We start from the raw sequence: 16,589 nt of genomic DNA on the forward strand, positions 1-16,589 counted from the left end.
TTTATAGGCCTTTTCAAGCTGCTCTTAAATCGGATATCCCTCCAGAACCAAAGTTTCTCATGACAAATTATTTAAGCATATTAGAAAAGTGACAGACTATCCTGTATTTCTTCATATAGGAAAAAAGTTCTTGAATTTGATAATCCTTCAGAATGAACTAATGAATGAATAAATATTTATTAATTATTTACCATGTGCCAAGCATTGTTCTAAACACTAGGTCTCAAGAAACTCTCTGCATTCAAGCAACTTAATGGGAAAGACAATATATATAGAAAAAAGTGATGGCCAGGGAAGTATATTTTGGTCTAAGAAGTCATCAAATAATGATGGAAATTGTAGGGTAATACACTATTTCCAGAGGTGATGGTAGTGTTGATTTGATTACAGCTCTCAAAGCAAGAGGTATAAACAAGGAGGGAATGGTTTGAGCAAGGCAGCAGAGCAGAAAATGTCTGGGGCAAGCAGACTTGGTCCCAGGGAGTCCAGAGCTGAGTGACTTAGCATGGTCTCTGGAGTTCTGGTTTAACAGAGCACCTGCAATATCAATGGAAGCATAGAACCTTGGCATTGGAAAGGATTTCTGATATCATCTGTAGTCTAACATGACCTAAGAATTTCCTGTACAGTAATCTCAACAAGTGGTTGTTTAGTCTCTGTCTTTAAAATCTCCAGGGATGAGAAATTCACTACCACCTGAGGCAGCCCATTTCCCTTCTGCACAACTTTAGGAAGTTATTCCTTGTCCATCTGTAGTTTGTCTCTCTACTACTTAAACCTATTGCCCTTAGTTGTGAAAATTGCTCACTGAAATATTCCTTAAAACACAGTCATTTGTATGAGGGAGGGTCTGATTAAATCATTCAAAAAATACGCCCCTAAGTATGTACCTATCCATGAAAACATCGTGTATTGAAGTTTATTTGAATGAATGTGATTAAACCTTTGCAGTGGAATACAACACATTTGTTTTCTGATTTCAACTGGCACCTCACCATTGCAAAGATATCTTTTTATTCTTCCCCAACTGATTTTCAGTTGCACTTCCAACAGCAGACATTCTAGAATTTATTTTATCTCTTCAAGTCTCACCACTCATTCCCCATCCCTTAGCAGAAGACCTTGCTTCATACTTTAATAAGACAGTAAAGGTAATTTGCCATGAGGTCCTTTTTCTCCCTTTCTCTGCTCTCAAAATGCTGTTGATCTGACCCCTCCTTTCTCTTTATTCAGGCCAACCCTTCCATTTCATCACCTCCCTTTCCCGGCAGTCATTTTCTCCCTTTCTCCCTCTATTTCTCCTTCTTACTCCCCTTTTAACTCTCTGTATCTGTAGGTGTCTTCCCTGATACCTAAAAACTTACCCAGGTATTCTCTGTCCTTAAAAAAACCCTCACTTGGCTTACCACCTCTTCAATCTATCAGTCTATAGCTGTCCTCTTTTTCACAGCCACATTCCTAGAAAAATTTTTCTTTGCTCCTTATTTCTTCTTCCTTTCGTTGTATTCTTTGACTCCTTGCAATATGGCTTCTAACTTCATCACTTAACTAAAACTTCCCTCTACAAAGTTACCAATAACCTTTTAATTGCTCAGTTTAATGACTTTTTCTCATTTCTTATCCTTCTTGATGTCTCTGCAGCATTTGACACTTTCGACCACCTTTTCCTCCTAGATAATCTCTCCCCTCTAGGGTTTCATAATATTCTTCTTTCTTGATTCTCCTTCTACCTTTCTGACCTCTCCTTTGGATTATCATCTATACCACTCCACCAGACTGTGGACATACCCTAAGACTTCATCTTGGACCCACTTCTCTAATGTCTCTATACTCTCTCTTCATGACCTTCTCAGTTCCCATTAGTTCAGTTACTATCTCTACATAGATAACTCCCAGATGGATAGATATATTATAAATATATAAATATAAATAAATAAATACATGCCTTTGCTAGCTCCACATTTCTCATTTCTAACCCTTTCTCCCCCATGACACCATCCTAGTTAAGACAAAACCTCATCACGTGGACTATTGCAATGGCCTCCTAATTGAGTACTTTACTTTAATTCTCTCCCTCCTGCAATTTGTCTTCCACACCACTGCCAGAGTGATATTCCTAAATCACAAATCTGAACATATTACTCCCCTACTTAGTAAGTTCCAATGGCTCGCCATTGCCTCTAGAATGTAACAATATACTTCCGTCTTTCAAAAACATTCACAGTCTAGCACCAATCTACCATTCCAAGCATGTTACACATTATTCCCCTTTATACACTTTTCAGTCCATCCACATCTACCTTCTTAGTATTTTTACAGGTAACATTCCATATCTCATCGCATTACCTTTGCACAAGCAACAATGCGTTTTTACCTTACCTTTACCACTTAGAATTCCTAGCTTCTTTCAAAACTGAACTCAAGTACCACTGCCTATATTAGCCCTTTCCTGAATCACACACACACACACACACACACACACACACACACATACACACACATGCATGTACTCATATGTTTATACAATCTAAATTACTTGAAAGCAGGGACTATTTCATCTTTGTGTCCTACTTGCCTAATATAGTACCTGGTGCATAGTAGATGTTTAATAAATTTTTGATGATTGATTAGAAGCAATTTTATTTAATATTTTGTATTAAGGATTATTAATCTCCTTGGTGCTCAACTGTATCCTTAAGCCCCTAGTTCTCTATGCCTCAGTTATTTTACTTGTAAAATAGAGCTTGAAAGTAGGCATAGCTAACCAATGATATATGTTGTAATTCACTCTGAAAGAAGCAGATGACAAGCTTATTCTGAACTTACACAATCACTGTGTCAATTCTTATTGCTTTTTCAGCAACCCTGAAGGAACTTATCTCTCAGACTATGGTATGCTGGGCTCAAGAAGATCAAATCCAGGACCCAGAGCTTGTTCGGATAATGTTCAATCTTCTCCGTCGACAGTATGATAGCATTGGAGAGCTTCTGCAAGCCATGAGGAAGACTTATACAATTAGCCATGCTTCTGTAGAAGATACTATTAACCTATTAGCTGCCTTGGGTCAGATTCGCTCTCTCCTCAGTGTAAGAATGGGGAAGGAAGAAGAGTTGCTTATGATTAATGGACTAGGGTATGTAACTCCCAGCTAAATATTTTGATATTCCTAAAGAATACGTTGGGGCAACAATGTGTAATCGGCTATGAGGAGCTTGATTCAGTTCCTATTCAGCGGTGTTATAAATGGATAAAGAGGAGTTTATTCAGTTCCTATTTGGTATGCGCCATCTGCAGTTGTCATATTAGCATGTTCTTCATTGAGACCATTGAAAGGGGTTGTTAGTTGTTCCATATTTCCGTCCTCATTTGGAATGAGTACATGCAGCATAATTGGATATGTGGTAACTCAAATAAAGAAACCCATAGGGCAATGACCACAGAAAGATACACCTTCTCCTAGTGCAGGTATGTTGCTGAAAGAAACCCAAAGAAAACACATGGTAAATCCAAGAAAGCCAGGTAATATAGTGGTGTTAGACTTGGAGTCAAAAACACCTAAGTTCCAATCCTGTGTCAGACACTAGCCATGTGTCCCTGGGCAAGTCACTTAACCTCTGTCTGTATCCATTTCCTTGTCTGTAAAATGAGGATTATAGCCATACCTCTCATGATTGTTTCAAGAATCAGATGAAATAACATATGTAAAGTGCTTTGCAAACTTAAAGAACTTTAAAAATGCTAGCTATTATTATGATTAAGTTTGACTTCAATAAAAATAGCCTTTGGAATCTATCAGTAGTATTTTGAGGATAATGAAATACTCCAAATCAGAAAATGAGGAGTGAGATTTTAGTATTCAGATTTTTTTCTCATTATTATTGAGAGAAGTCTTTTAAGAAACTGACTCATTTGGATAATTTGTCAGTTAAGATAACCACTCTGTGTTTCCAGAAATATGCTTTGAACCATCAGGATCAGTTCCAAGGACATTTCCACCAGCAGCAGCAAATACTGTTTGTTGTTCAGTTGCATCTGATTCTTCCTGACCCCACTTGGGGTTTTCTTGGCAAGGATTCTGAAGTGGTTTGCCATTTCCTTAACCATCTCATTTTATGGATGAAGAAATCAGGCAAATAAGGTTAAGTGACTTGCCCAGGATCACACAGCAACTAAGTGTGGGAAGTCAGATTTGAATGAAGATGAGTCTTCCTGATTCCAAACCTAGTGTTTTATCTACTCTACTACCTAGCTGCCCAGCAAATACTAACTACCCTTGTATTTCTTAGAGATTCATAACATATTAGTAATGAAAAGGACTTTAGAAATGATCTCATCTCCTTGTTTTACAAATGAGGAAACTAAAGTTGTAAGAGATAAAATTATTTTCCTACATTCACACAACTAGTTAATGGAACAGAGTTAAAACCCAATTCAAGCCTTTGCTCATTGTACTCCATCAATAGCTCCCACATGCAGCCTACACCCCAAGTCAGAATCTACAGAAAGGTCTCAGAGGAGCCTTAGGGGGGAAAAAACATAATGTAATATCTCAGTCAAACATGATATTGGAATAGGGATCAGGGACAACTGTTGATGTGTAGGGATGACTCAGAGAAGAGATCAAATCCAGAAGCAGCCCTTCCCTGTGCTAGAATAGTGTCTCCTACCAGCCGTTCTCAAGCTTTACCACTGTCATCATCATTCTTCTGGTTTAAAAAAAGAGAGTAAAAGGGGAGAGAAACAGCAACCAGGCACTGTCCCATGATTGATCTAAAGATTAAAGAGCTGCTCAGATTCTTATAATCTAGCCACTGCTTAGATTGTTAAAATCTAGCCAAAGGCTCAGATTCTTATAATCTAGCCAATAGTTCACTAATGTTCAGACTCTTTAAGAGTCTGCCCAATATGACAGATGTTCTAATAAACCTTGTCTTTGGCTGAAAGAAGGCTTGGGTCGAATTCTTACAGGCAGGACTCGTGTGTTCTGATTTTGGGGTCCCAGCACCCCTTAACCTCTAGATTTCATCATATGGTTCCCTGAACCAGGAAAACTGCCTAACCCCAAGTTCTTCTCCAGCAAAGACTGGAATGTATGTAAGTCTCCCCCTCTTCTTTCTTGCCCTGCAGTTGGGGTTGCTCTCCAAGCACCTAGGAAGGCTTGGAGGTACTTTTCAGGCAGACAGTTATGAAGCTTTCTTGCACTCAGCCTGATACTCTCAGGCTCTTGGTTCAACAGTTCATTGCAAGGCCATGGACCTGGATACACCTTTCACAGCATAGAGGACAAGGACAGACACCCAGTCCAGAAGTGTATGCCCAATTCTGTCAATTTTCTTGGCGCTAGAGAATTGGGAAAACTGTAGGTGCTTTTTGGTTCTGTGAGGCTTACTTACTCCCTTCCCTCCACATCCCTGAATCCTCCTTCATGGAGGCTACAGGGAAAAGTTAGAACAGCTAAAAACATCTTGGCAGATTCTGGAAGTTTTGTGATCAGATCATTAAGGAGTTTTGAAACAACCCTGGTCACTCCCTTCCCTTGAGTCAAGAGGGTATCCATTAACCCCTCTCCTTCACCTTTGATTTCACCCTCCCCTACCTGGGGAAAGGAAGGAGGGGGGAGGGGCAGCAGCTACAGCATGGGATTCTCTGGCAATGACCTTGGGCCCTAGGGCAGCCTTTGCCTAGAAGCATCACCCAGGTTCAGCACATCCTGCTCAAGGTAAAGAAACTGGCCTCTAAACTTGGGTAAGCACACTCTTTTAAAGTTGTAGTTATAACTATTAATGATGAGATGTTGATTCTCTGTGTAAAGTAATTTGGAAATGCATTTAACTAAACTGAAGTCACCTGATTGGTAATGGGTTTGTTTCAAGTTTCAAATTAGTGAACTTTTTGTATCAGTTATGTCAAGCAACTTTTCATAATTTGGTTACCACTAAAATAATTTGACTCTTGTTGGTTATTGTTTTAATGTGTAAACTTGCCAAAAAAATTGTTTGGGTTATGGCTTACTGAGAATTTGCAAGTATGTAGAAATAATCTCTAACAATTGACTTTTTATACCAGGACAAGTTTAAATTTGAGATGTAAATCCTGGAAAAGTTTTTCCTAAACTGTGATTAGTGAAATTTGCTGTTTGAGGTAAAAGCTCATAGGATTTTATTTTGAGTTGTCTAATGGATCATAATAATGCATCGATAATCAATAATCTAACATCTGAGAGAAATGCCATGAGCTACTCAGAGAGAATGTGATTCTGGTGAGAAGTCAGTATCAGGAAAAGCTGAAAGGACAGTTTTAGCCTCAGTCCAAGATGGGATCCTCCTGGCTCAGTTTCCCCATTATGTTCCTTTTAAAAGGAATGTTACCCACCTGGCTGTTCCTGAGTCTGGTTATGAGGTAGATTTTATACTTCATGGTTGGAAAACTGAATTATCTTCCAGACTATAGGCCATTCATCTACAGTTGGTAGCAAACAGCAGGTACCAGCCAATATACCCCCATCATTCCCTGAGCCTGTGCTCAGTTCCAGTCAACCTTCTCTTTGGGACCTCCTCGAGGCAGGGATAGCTCTATACCCCTTGCCAGCAGAAAGCAGTTTCAGAAACCAAGACCTTCACCCCTTACCCCAAAAGAATTTGGGTCCCATTTGTTTGAGGGGGGAATGATGAGGATGGGATAATTCCATCAACTGGCCTTTTATTGTGGCTATGCCCAATCTCCCAATTCTCTGTTACCCTTAACCTAGCCTAGCCTTCCATTATCTTACCTCCCTATGGCCCCAGGCCACTTCCCACCCTAAATCCTATCTAGGCATTCTCCCTTAGCCTGGTGGTCCAGGTCCCTGAAATTTTTACCTCATAGACTACTTGGCCACTCCTAGATCCCTCCCATAGTCTTTCTGTATATAAGGTCCATCTTGTCTCCATTAAGATGCTCAGATTCTTATAATCTAGCCACTGCTCAGATTCTTAAAATCTAGCTAAAGGCTCAGATTTTTGTAATCTAGCCAATAGCTCACTAATGTTCACATTCCTTAAGAGTCTGCCCAATATGACAAATGTTCTAATAAACCTTTGACTGAAAAAAAAAAAGATTAAAGAGCTGCGATTCACCCATGCCTCTTCCTTTGTGAATTTTGGTTTTTAATGTCAAATTATGCCAAAGAGCAGCATGGTATAATGAAAAGAACACAACTTGGAATCAGGAAAACTGGGCTCAGATTCCAATTCTGACTCTTACTTTGTGACCTCTAGCAAATTACATTAGTGAGCCCCAGTTTCATTTGTAAAGTCAGAGTAGTAGTTTCACTATCCCAGATAGCTCAGTAGAATGAAATGGTTCACAGTCTTTTGTACCTACAGGCCTTTCAGTGAACAGAGACGTATAGTGTAACACAGTAGTATTGATGGCAAAATGGGTAAAGCTCTTTTCTACTCTTTATCCTAGGGATATAATGAATAACAAAGTTTTTTACCAACATCCCAACCTCATGAGAGTCCTGGGCATGCATGAGACTGTAATGGAGGTGATGGTGAATGTTCTTGGAGGAGAGAAATCTCAGGTATTACAAGGAGAGTTTTATCATCATTTGCCTCATGATAGAGAGCAATGAAATGGATGTCCCCAGAATTAACACATTGGCAAGTTCCCCAAGCTCTGACAAAAGCATCCTTGAGAGAATAGAGAAAGTCTTAGAAGGCGTTGTCAAGAACTCAGCTACCATTAACATGGTGATACAGATTGATCAGTGCAAAACTTTCATTGTTATTTGAATGTATGCAACGTGTAGCATGTCCTGCTTAGCCTACTAAGATTCTCTAAGGACACACAACACAGATAAACATAGAAACATGCAGAGAAAATACTCAGAAATAACGGGTCCTCAAAGCTGCACTGCTCCATCAGGAAAAGATTCACCAGCTTGAAAAAGGATCACTGCTACCATGCAGTGGGCCAGCATTATCCAAAGCAGCCAACAAGAAAGCAGTTCTGCTTCTCTCTACTTTTATATGTTGCTTCCATTTAGCCTTAAAGTAGGGGAGAGAAGGAAAGATCTAGTTCTCAAGCTTGTTGTGCTTTGGTGCTGCTTGCCTCTTTTTCCTACCCCAAGTTTAACTGCCATAGTTTCTTTAGTGTGGTGGCAGCTTTTTAGCTATTATCTCAGTTATTCTAACTTTATAAAATTTGGATATGACAGGGGCAGGTAGAGAACTGAATGATGCCTGGCTAAATCAGAGGTCACGGTATAGTCACACACAATTGCTACTAGCCTAGCTGAGTATTTAATTCAGTTCCACCTCAATAAAAACTTACCAAATGTATACCATACAGAAAACACTGACATAGATATTGAAGGGTCTAGAGAATCTATGACCACCAATCCTGTGAAAGCCCAAAGAGTTCCCTTAGACACATTACTGTGCTAGATTAGCTCGCTAATGTTTCCTTCTCCTTCTCTATAGGCTGGTTCTTCTCAACCTCTAATTCATCCTAGTATAAGTAATTCTTAACTGTTTGAAAAGAGATCTTGATGATTCTAATTCCCATTCCCCCTGGATTGTGTACCTCTCCTATATGTCTAGCATTTCTAATCAAATCAGACTTTATGGCCCACTACCTGGTAAATGTCCTGCAGTTAGAAGGAGCATCTGTTATCAAGGAAATCTGTTTCTCTTTTGTAGAAGGAAATGAGTATGCAGGATAACTCAGTACTACTCAGCTTGGATTCTCAGTAGGGCCACCTCTATTTAGTAGACCAAGCAAATTTCCAAGGCCAGCATTCAGGGGCTTCAGACTTCCAGTGATTGGTAATATCCTATATAAAATCTCTAAGGAGTGAGGAATTAAAAATCAGGCAGAAGCTAAGCTGAGTACTCCATTTCAACTGGACTTGTTCCAACTCTCAAAGTCTGATCTTTCTAGTAAGTCCCTTAGAAGATGCCTTAATGTTCTCTGGAGCAGTCTATCTCAATGTCAGCCTATTGGGATTAGTAACTTGTTCATTCTTAAAGTGCTTCATCCTTAATTTAAAAGAGGGAAATCAAGACCCAGTCAGCTATTCTGGTCTTCCCACAGCCCTTTGAGGAAAACTAGTGAAGGGAACCCAGACTGGAAACCTATAATCAATAAACATTTGAGTATCTACTCTTTACAAAAGCTGCTGGTTAAATCAGTACAACGTATGGCATATAAAAGTATAAGTGCTCAAGTCAATCTCTTTGGAAATATGAGATTAATAATATACATGAAGCAAAAGCAAACAGTACAAGACTAGTTACAGTAAATTCCTGATTTTTCCTGGTATAGATCCTAGTACCATAATTATTTAACAGAAGGGTATATTTTATTATTGGCTGGAATAATTGAAAAAGACTCATGAGTCAGTAAAAGGCATAGTACTCAGTGAATAGCTTGTTAATTTTCACAATCTTTACTCTGATGTCTTATGTCCTTGCATATGAGCACAATAACTTACCACCTCTTCTACTTTCCCTAAAGCTTCCTTTAGAATGCATTCATACTTTATTTCCATCTAGGAAAAAGACTGCAGCTATACCATATCACATCATCTCCAGGGAATAAGAGGGCAGCTGGGCTAGACAAAAAATGTTTGGTTTGGATTTCCTTTGGAGAGAAGATGTTCTTAAAAACTATATTTAGCTCTCAGCTCTAATAACCCTCATCTGGATAAACAACTTGCCTGATGCTCCCTGGGGTGATGTAAACCAAAGGGATGAGATGAGAATATAGGGATACATCTCTGAGCTACTTTCTGCTTGTAAGAGCTATGTCTTAAGATTATTTATGGTCAGTATTTTATAACAAATTTAGTGACAACCTCTAGCAGATATTGATTAATTACTTTCTTTGATTCACTTTTCAGATTGCTTTTCCAAAGATGGTTGCTAGCTGTTGCCGATTCCTTTGCTATTTTTGCCGAATTAGCAGACAAAATCAAAAAGCTATGTTTGAGCATCTAAGCTACCTACTTGAAAATAGCAGTTTTGGCCTAGGTATGTAATGTTAGATAAAGAAATGTTATGTCTTGTATTTTTTAAAGGAGACATTATTCATGATCTAAAAGAAAATATAAATGTGTCCTTTCTTTTTCTGTTCATATGTGCACTTTTCACTTCCTGTTCAAACATGATGTTACTGATGCTACGTATTATTTTTTCTAGAAGTAGACATAGATCTGCATGGATCCTTTCTTCCTATTTCAACCCATCCCCCTTGGGACCAATGACACATATTTTATAAGTTGTCCAGTCAGGGCAGTACACATGTGACATGCCCTACTCAATTGGATAAAGCATGATGATAATAATGACAGTGTGAAAGGTTCAATCTGTTAACAAGATAGCCTTTTCTCTGTTCCATGGCCATGGAATACATTTCTGTCCCCATCCTGCCAGCTTACAAATGTATGTTTTTAGTTATTAATCACACTGGAATAGAGAGAGGGTGTGATTAGACCTCAGTAAATCCATCACTTCTATTGGAAAGCAGTGTCTCAAACAATTTTCATATATAAATGATAGCATATTTTTATTTGTTTTATGTGCTTCATTATTTCGAGGATCCATGATTCCATTAATGTAGGAACTCCTACCAACACAGATGATAACCTACTAATACCTTAACAGGTGGTCTTCATGAGTTACTGTGGTTAGTCTACCATTGTAACTTCTGCTGAATGAGCTTCTCCAAATTTAGCTGGGCTGGTCCTTGAATGACAGACACATAGTCTATTCATGGTCTTTATTTAAAACTTTTCAATGTGGTGGAACCTACCAAAGATTATGCTCCACTGGCATAACCTCTGAAGGGTTACTTCCATGAGATGATATAAATAAAATGTATTAATTGTGTATACATGTACATCGCTGCATATACATATGTAATTCAAATTTCTGTTTACCAAATGAATTAATTCAGCATTTTCTTCCTAAAACACTAATGTCCTGTACTAGTTTGCAATATGATTTTGTCTGACATTATTTACTAGAGACAGAAATTTTCTCATTTATTTCAGCCTAAGAATAAAGCAAAACAATCCGCAGACCTTGGGAGATTTTTAAATATGGAAAGCAACAACACTATGTTCTCCAAAATTAATAGGACTTATAGGTCAAATGATATGTTAGGATACAGAATACTTGATTGCTACCATTCTCCAACTATACCAAGAATGACATCTCCATACCTCAGTTTCTGCATCTGTAAAATGGGGACAATAATGGTGGTCACTGAATGGGGTTTCTATGAAATTTCCTGCTGGGGGAGGACTTTAAACAATGGGGACCCTTTATATCAGTAGAAGCATTCTTATTTACAGTTATTAAAATCATACATTTCCTCCATATTCAACTTAGGATGATGAAAAGGAAGAAGAGTGCCAACCTCCCACCTCCTGATTTTGGCTTATTTCAGCCTCTAAAATCCTATTCAAATTGCCATTCTGAGACAAATTGCCATTCTCAGACAAATGGAAGATAATGCCCATTAGTATGAAATAGACCATTAACCTAGATTCCAGTGTACCTGTTATTCTCTCCCACCTACAGAAGCCTTTAGGACGATGTTGTGTTGCTTCTTTGTTCTTTCATGTCTTTCTGCAGCCTCTCCAGCAATGAGGGGTTCTACCCCACTTGATGTCGCAGCCTCATCAGTCATGGACAACAATGAACTGGCACTGGGCTTGGAGGAGCCAGACCTTGAGAAGGTAATCACTCTTATAGGGTAATGTGATTTATGCAACAAAGGCAAGGAAAGTAGAACTTAAAATCCTTGAGCATGGAGATGTTTTCACTTTTGTCTTGGTATCCTAAGCACTTAGCACATAGTAAGCACTTACTGAATATTCAGTATGTGTGAATGAATGAAAAGTCAACTGAAGAGAGTTCCTATCAGAAAGCCATGTATCTAAGCAGTCTCAAAAGAAAAATGTGATAGTAATGATATAATAATGATGATATTGTAATTCTGACTCTATGTTATTTTTCTAACTGCACGTATCATACATATTTGTGAATTTGAATATATAAATCTAGCCAAAAAGCACTTCTCGTATACGTATTTGGGTAAATAACACTGAGCTGTCAACTAAGAAATGATAAGTTACCTGCTCTTAAAGAATTGGTAGATTAATATAGGGAAGATTAGACAGATATTTTTATTCAAAATAAGTATATGGATAACATATACCTATATAAATGTGATTTATACATGTGTAGAAATATGGCACTGACATTCATGTATTTTAAGTTATTTTTCCTCTGATGTAAATAATATTGCAGAGATATAGTCTGTCTTTTCCCCTTTCTTCTGTTGTGACCAGTGGCATTTGCTAAAGGATTAACTAGAGTTAAAGCAGCAGTCTTTGGCTATAAGATTAAACTAATCAATTAAACTAAATCTAATCAAATGAGCTATCTGGCTAATGGAATAAAGGCATCAGTTAACTTCACTTTTTGCTATAAATTATTAACATTAAATTTCCAGCTTTCATCAGAAATTATTGTATCAAGTAGTATTTTAGGAGATGGGGCTAGGAATCCAGGTAATTCCTTTTAAGAAAATAATTGACCCATGCATCAGCCTTTGCCCTTTTAAAGTGACAAATATAAGCTCTTAGCTGGGGAGAAAGAGGAATTTGGACAATAAGGGCAATATATTAAAGGCAAGTCCTCTAGACCTTACATACAGAGAGCCGAATGACATTTTTTGACTCAGATTGTTATAAAAGTTCCTACAACCAATGTATATTATTTATTGTTTACAAGCTGTGCTTCTCCACAGTGTGTATTCTTAAAGGATTTAACCTTAGTCAAACTCTACTGTACATAAATCTAAAAGGAAATCAATAACTTAGATTTTTCTGGTCACCAGTAGTGCTAGTAGAGAGATAACAATTCATATTTCCTCTTCTCACCCGAAAAAAAGCAATTAGTAATAGATCTTTAAACAAAGTATTTATCACAGATATAGAGTGTTGCCCATAACCTCAGTTTAGCCTTTGAAATGACGCTGTGCCAAAAAAAACCAGAAAATTCTTACAATGTGCCCAGGACCTAGGCAGCCCCTTGGAAAATATATGTTAGAAAACCCAGGACCTCCACACTCCTGCAACAAGTCAGAATAGTTCCACAATGTCATTCTTGCATGGGGTCTGGATAATGGATGATGCTCACTTTCCCAGTCACCAGTGAAGGGAAGCAGGGCTGTGTGCTTGCTCCAATGCCTTTTACCAATGTTTTCAGACACCTTCAATGAGATCAAAAATGGCATCAAGGTCAGCTACCACACTGATGGTAAATTATTTCACTCGAAAGGAAGTTGGTGCCCAAAGGACTATAAAAATGTGCATGCCCTTTGACCCAGCAATAGCACTTCTAGGGCTATATCCCAAAGAGATCGTACAAATGGAAAAAGGACCCACATGTACAAAAATATTCATAGCAGCTCTTTTTGTGGTGGCAAAGAATTGGAAATTGAGAGGATGCCCATCACTTGGGGAATGGCTGAGTAAGTTGTGGTATATGAATGTAATGGAATACTATTGTAATATAAGAAAGGATGAAACAGGTTGACTTCAGAGAAACCTGGAAAGACATATATGGTCTGATGCTGAGTGATGTGAGCAGAACCAAGAGAACATCGTATACAATAATAGCCACGTTGTGTGATGACTAATATTGATAAACTTAACCCTTCCCAGCAATACAAGAATCTAAGACATCTCCAAAAGCCTCGTGATGGAAATTGCTATTCACATCCAAAGAAAGAACTATGGAATTTGAATGCAGATCAAAGTATACTGTTTCCTATTTTTTTTTCTCTTCTGTTGAGTTTTATTTCCTCTTTCTGGTGGTTCCTCTTATTGGTTCTAATTCTTACTTACAACATCACTAATGCAAAAATGTTTAATAGGATGTATATGTATAGCCTATATCAGATTGTGTGCCATCTTGGGGAAGGTAGTAGGGAGGAAGTGGGAGAAAAATTGTAAACTCAAAAGCATATGGAAGTGATTGTTGATAAATCAAAATAAATTAATAAAAAAAAGAAAAGAAGTTGGTGCTAAACTTTTTCTTAGCAGGTGATTGTGTGCTCAGTGTAGCCTCAGAGGCTGAGATGGAAGGATATGGACCAGTTCTAACAATTAACACCAAGAAACCAGAGGTTTTCAACTAGCCAGCATAACACCATCCATATGTGGAACCATCGGTTATAGTAAATGGAGAAATTATGAATGCTGTGAATAAGTTCACCTGCCATGGCAATATACTTTCCAGAGATGTACACATTGATGGTGAGGTTGACACATGCATTGCCAGAGCAAGCTCAGCGTTTGGGAGATTCCAAAGAAAAGTGTGAGAGAGAAGAGGTATTGAGCTGCCTACCAAACTGAAAGTCTACAGAGCTGTTGTGCTGACCTCATTGCTGAATGCCTGTGAAACCTGGACAATATATCAGTGCCATGCCAGGAAACTGAATAGCTTCCATTTGAATTGTTTTAGAAAGATTCTGAAGATTACCTGGCAAGATAAGGTACTTGACACTGAGGTCCTTTGTGGAGCTGAATTCCATGCATTCATACTCTACTACAGAGTGCAACTCTGATGGGCTGGCCATATTGTTTGAATGCCAAAAATATGTTAACCTAAAATACTATTTTACAGAGAACTCACACAAAGCAAGTGCTCACACAGAGGTCAGAAGAAGTGATTAAGGACACTATCAAAGTCTCTGAAGAATTTTGGAATTGATTGTGAGACTTGGGAGACACTGGCACAGGACCACTCAGCATGGTATACCCACAACAAAGAAGATTCTTTGCTTCATGAGCAAAGCAGAATTACAGTAGCTCAAAAGAAACATGAGATGCATAAATTTAGACACATCCCCACTCCAAATGTTCATGTGGACTACTTGTGCCCAATGTGTGGTAGAGGCTTTCAAGCTCTTATTGGTTTGATCAGCCACAGTCAGACACTGTACCTTGACCCCAAAATCGTGATATCATTTTGGTCCTCTTCAAGCACTAAGAACAACAACCATTCAGTCCATATGTTGGAGAAAAATGCAGATTTACTGGGTTGAAAATGAAAACCTGGAATGGTATCAGCAGCAGCTGGTAGCCCTAGAAACTACCTGGCACCATAGCAATGGAGAGTTGAAGCTATATTTCAAATTATCATAGAGGACTAATTTCCCTCTGCCTTTTTAAATAGTAGTTTTTCCTCTAACAGGAATCAGCCTTGCAAAAAGCTTTAAACTTGGAGTCTGAAGACTTGGTTTTGTTTTAGTAAAGTTACTTAATCTTTCTGGGCTCAATTTCATTATCATCATCATCATCATTGTCATCATCATTATCATCATCATTATTATGTGAGGCAATCAGGATAAAGTGACTTGCCCAGGGTCACACAGCTAGTAAGTGTCAGGTGTCTGAGGCCAGGTTTGAATTCAGATTCTCTTGATTCCAGGGCCGGTGCTGTATCCACAGCACCCCCTGATTGCCCCAATTTCCTCATTATTAAAATAAGTATATTGGATCACTTTATGGTCACTTTAAGCTATGGGCATTTAGTACTTCTGTGATTGCATGGATTTCAGTCAGTTGAATGACTAGATTTCACGATAATCCTCTGACAAGTTTTCCCCAGAACATCCCAAGAAACAAGAAGATGTTGCTCTTGTTGCTGATCATAAGGATAAAAATAAGAGCAGTTTAGGATGAGACTACTTGAAAGAGTGACTGGATAACTTACTAATAACTTCTAGAGTTAACTTATACTTTATTAATTTTTTCATGGTGTTAAGAAGCAATCAGAAGAAGCCTGGGAAATGCCTAGAAAACTTGCAAATTCTATGAAGATTTTAAAATCTCCTTTTGGTGGGAATCTTGACAGGAAAAAATGGGAGGGGGAGTTAAAAAGTCCTCCCTATAATGTTATACCTTGTTTTGTTGTTTTTTGCAATAAAGTCTTATTTTGTTCGTTTCCTTCCAAAAAAATTCAGTCAGAATTGTAATAATGTCTGTATGACAAGCAAAGGCATAGTGTCTAAAATCTGCACAATATCAGATCTGAGATTCTATAGATATGTTCCTGGTAACCAAAGCTTCTATTAAGTTATAAGAGAGCACACAGGCTGACATGTTCTACAAAATCTGCTTGATCTGTTCCTTATATTGCAAACTGAGAATAGTGCAAACTTTCAGTGGATGACTGGTGTTAATGAAGAAAGTGTGAGTATGTTTGTGAATCAATTACAATGTCATCATGACATAGATAGCTATAGAATTCCTTGTAGAGCCCCTCAAAACCAGCTCCTTTAGGTTCCATTAAGAGGTAATTGAGCTTCTATATATTACTGTACAGAATCCCTCTTCTTACCTTGCCCTACTTTCTTAGACCCAGAGGGAGACTAGGAAACTGATTATTGAATAAACAGCTATCTATTCTATTTCCCAGTTAGAACTGAATATCATTTATATTTTTATGCAAGGTAACTGAAAGCATCTATTCCTTGATTAAAATCAGTAATAGTTCTTCTTGGAAACAAAAATAGTTGTGGC

At 38.1% G+C, this 16,589-nt stretch overlaps 1 protein-coding gene across 1 annotated transcript in view; it reads left to right on the plus strand.

The window, feature by feature from the left end:
- Nucleotides 1-16,589, plus strand: part of RYR3 (ryanodine receptor 3) — a 579,223-nt gene that overhangs the window by 356,411 nt on the left and 206,223 nt on the right. The window contains exons 39-42 of the mRNA XM_027869916.1: nucleotides 2,861-3,134; nucleotides 7,451-7,565; nucleotides 9,888-10,017; nucleotides 11,626-11,729. Of these exons, the coding sequence (XP_027725717.1) occupies nucleotides 2,861-3,134; nucleotides 7,451-7,565; nucleotides 9,888-10,017; nucleotides 11,626-11,729 (623 nt within the window). The remainder of the gene's footprint in view (nucleotides 1-2,860; nucleotides 3,135-7,450; nucleotides 7,566-9,887; nucleotides 10,018-11,625; nucleotides 11,730-16,589) is intronic.

This window comes from Vombatus ursinus, unplaced genomic scaffold (assembly GCF_900497805.2).
Source record: "Vombatus ursinus unplaced genomic scaffold, bare-nosed wombat genome assembly UNPS02014794.1, whole genome shotgun sequence".
NCBI classification, from domain to species: domain Eukaryota; kingdom Metazoa; phylum Chordata; class Mammalia; order Diprotodontia; family Vombatidae; genus Vombatus; species Vombatus ursinus.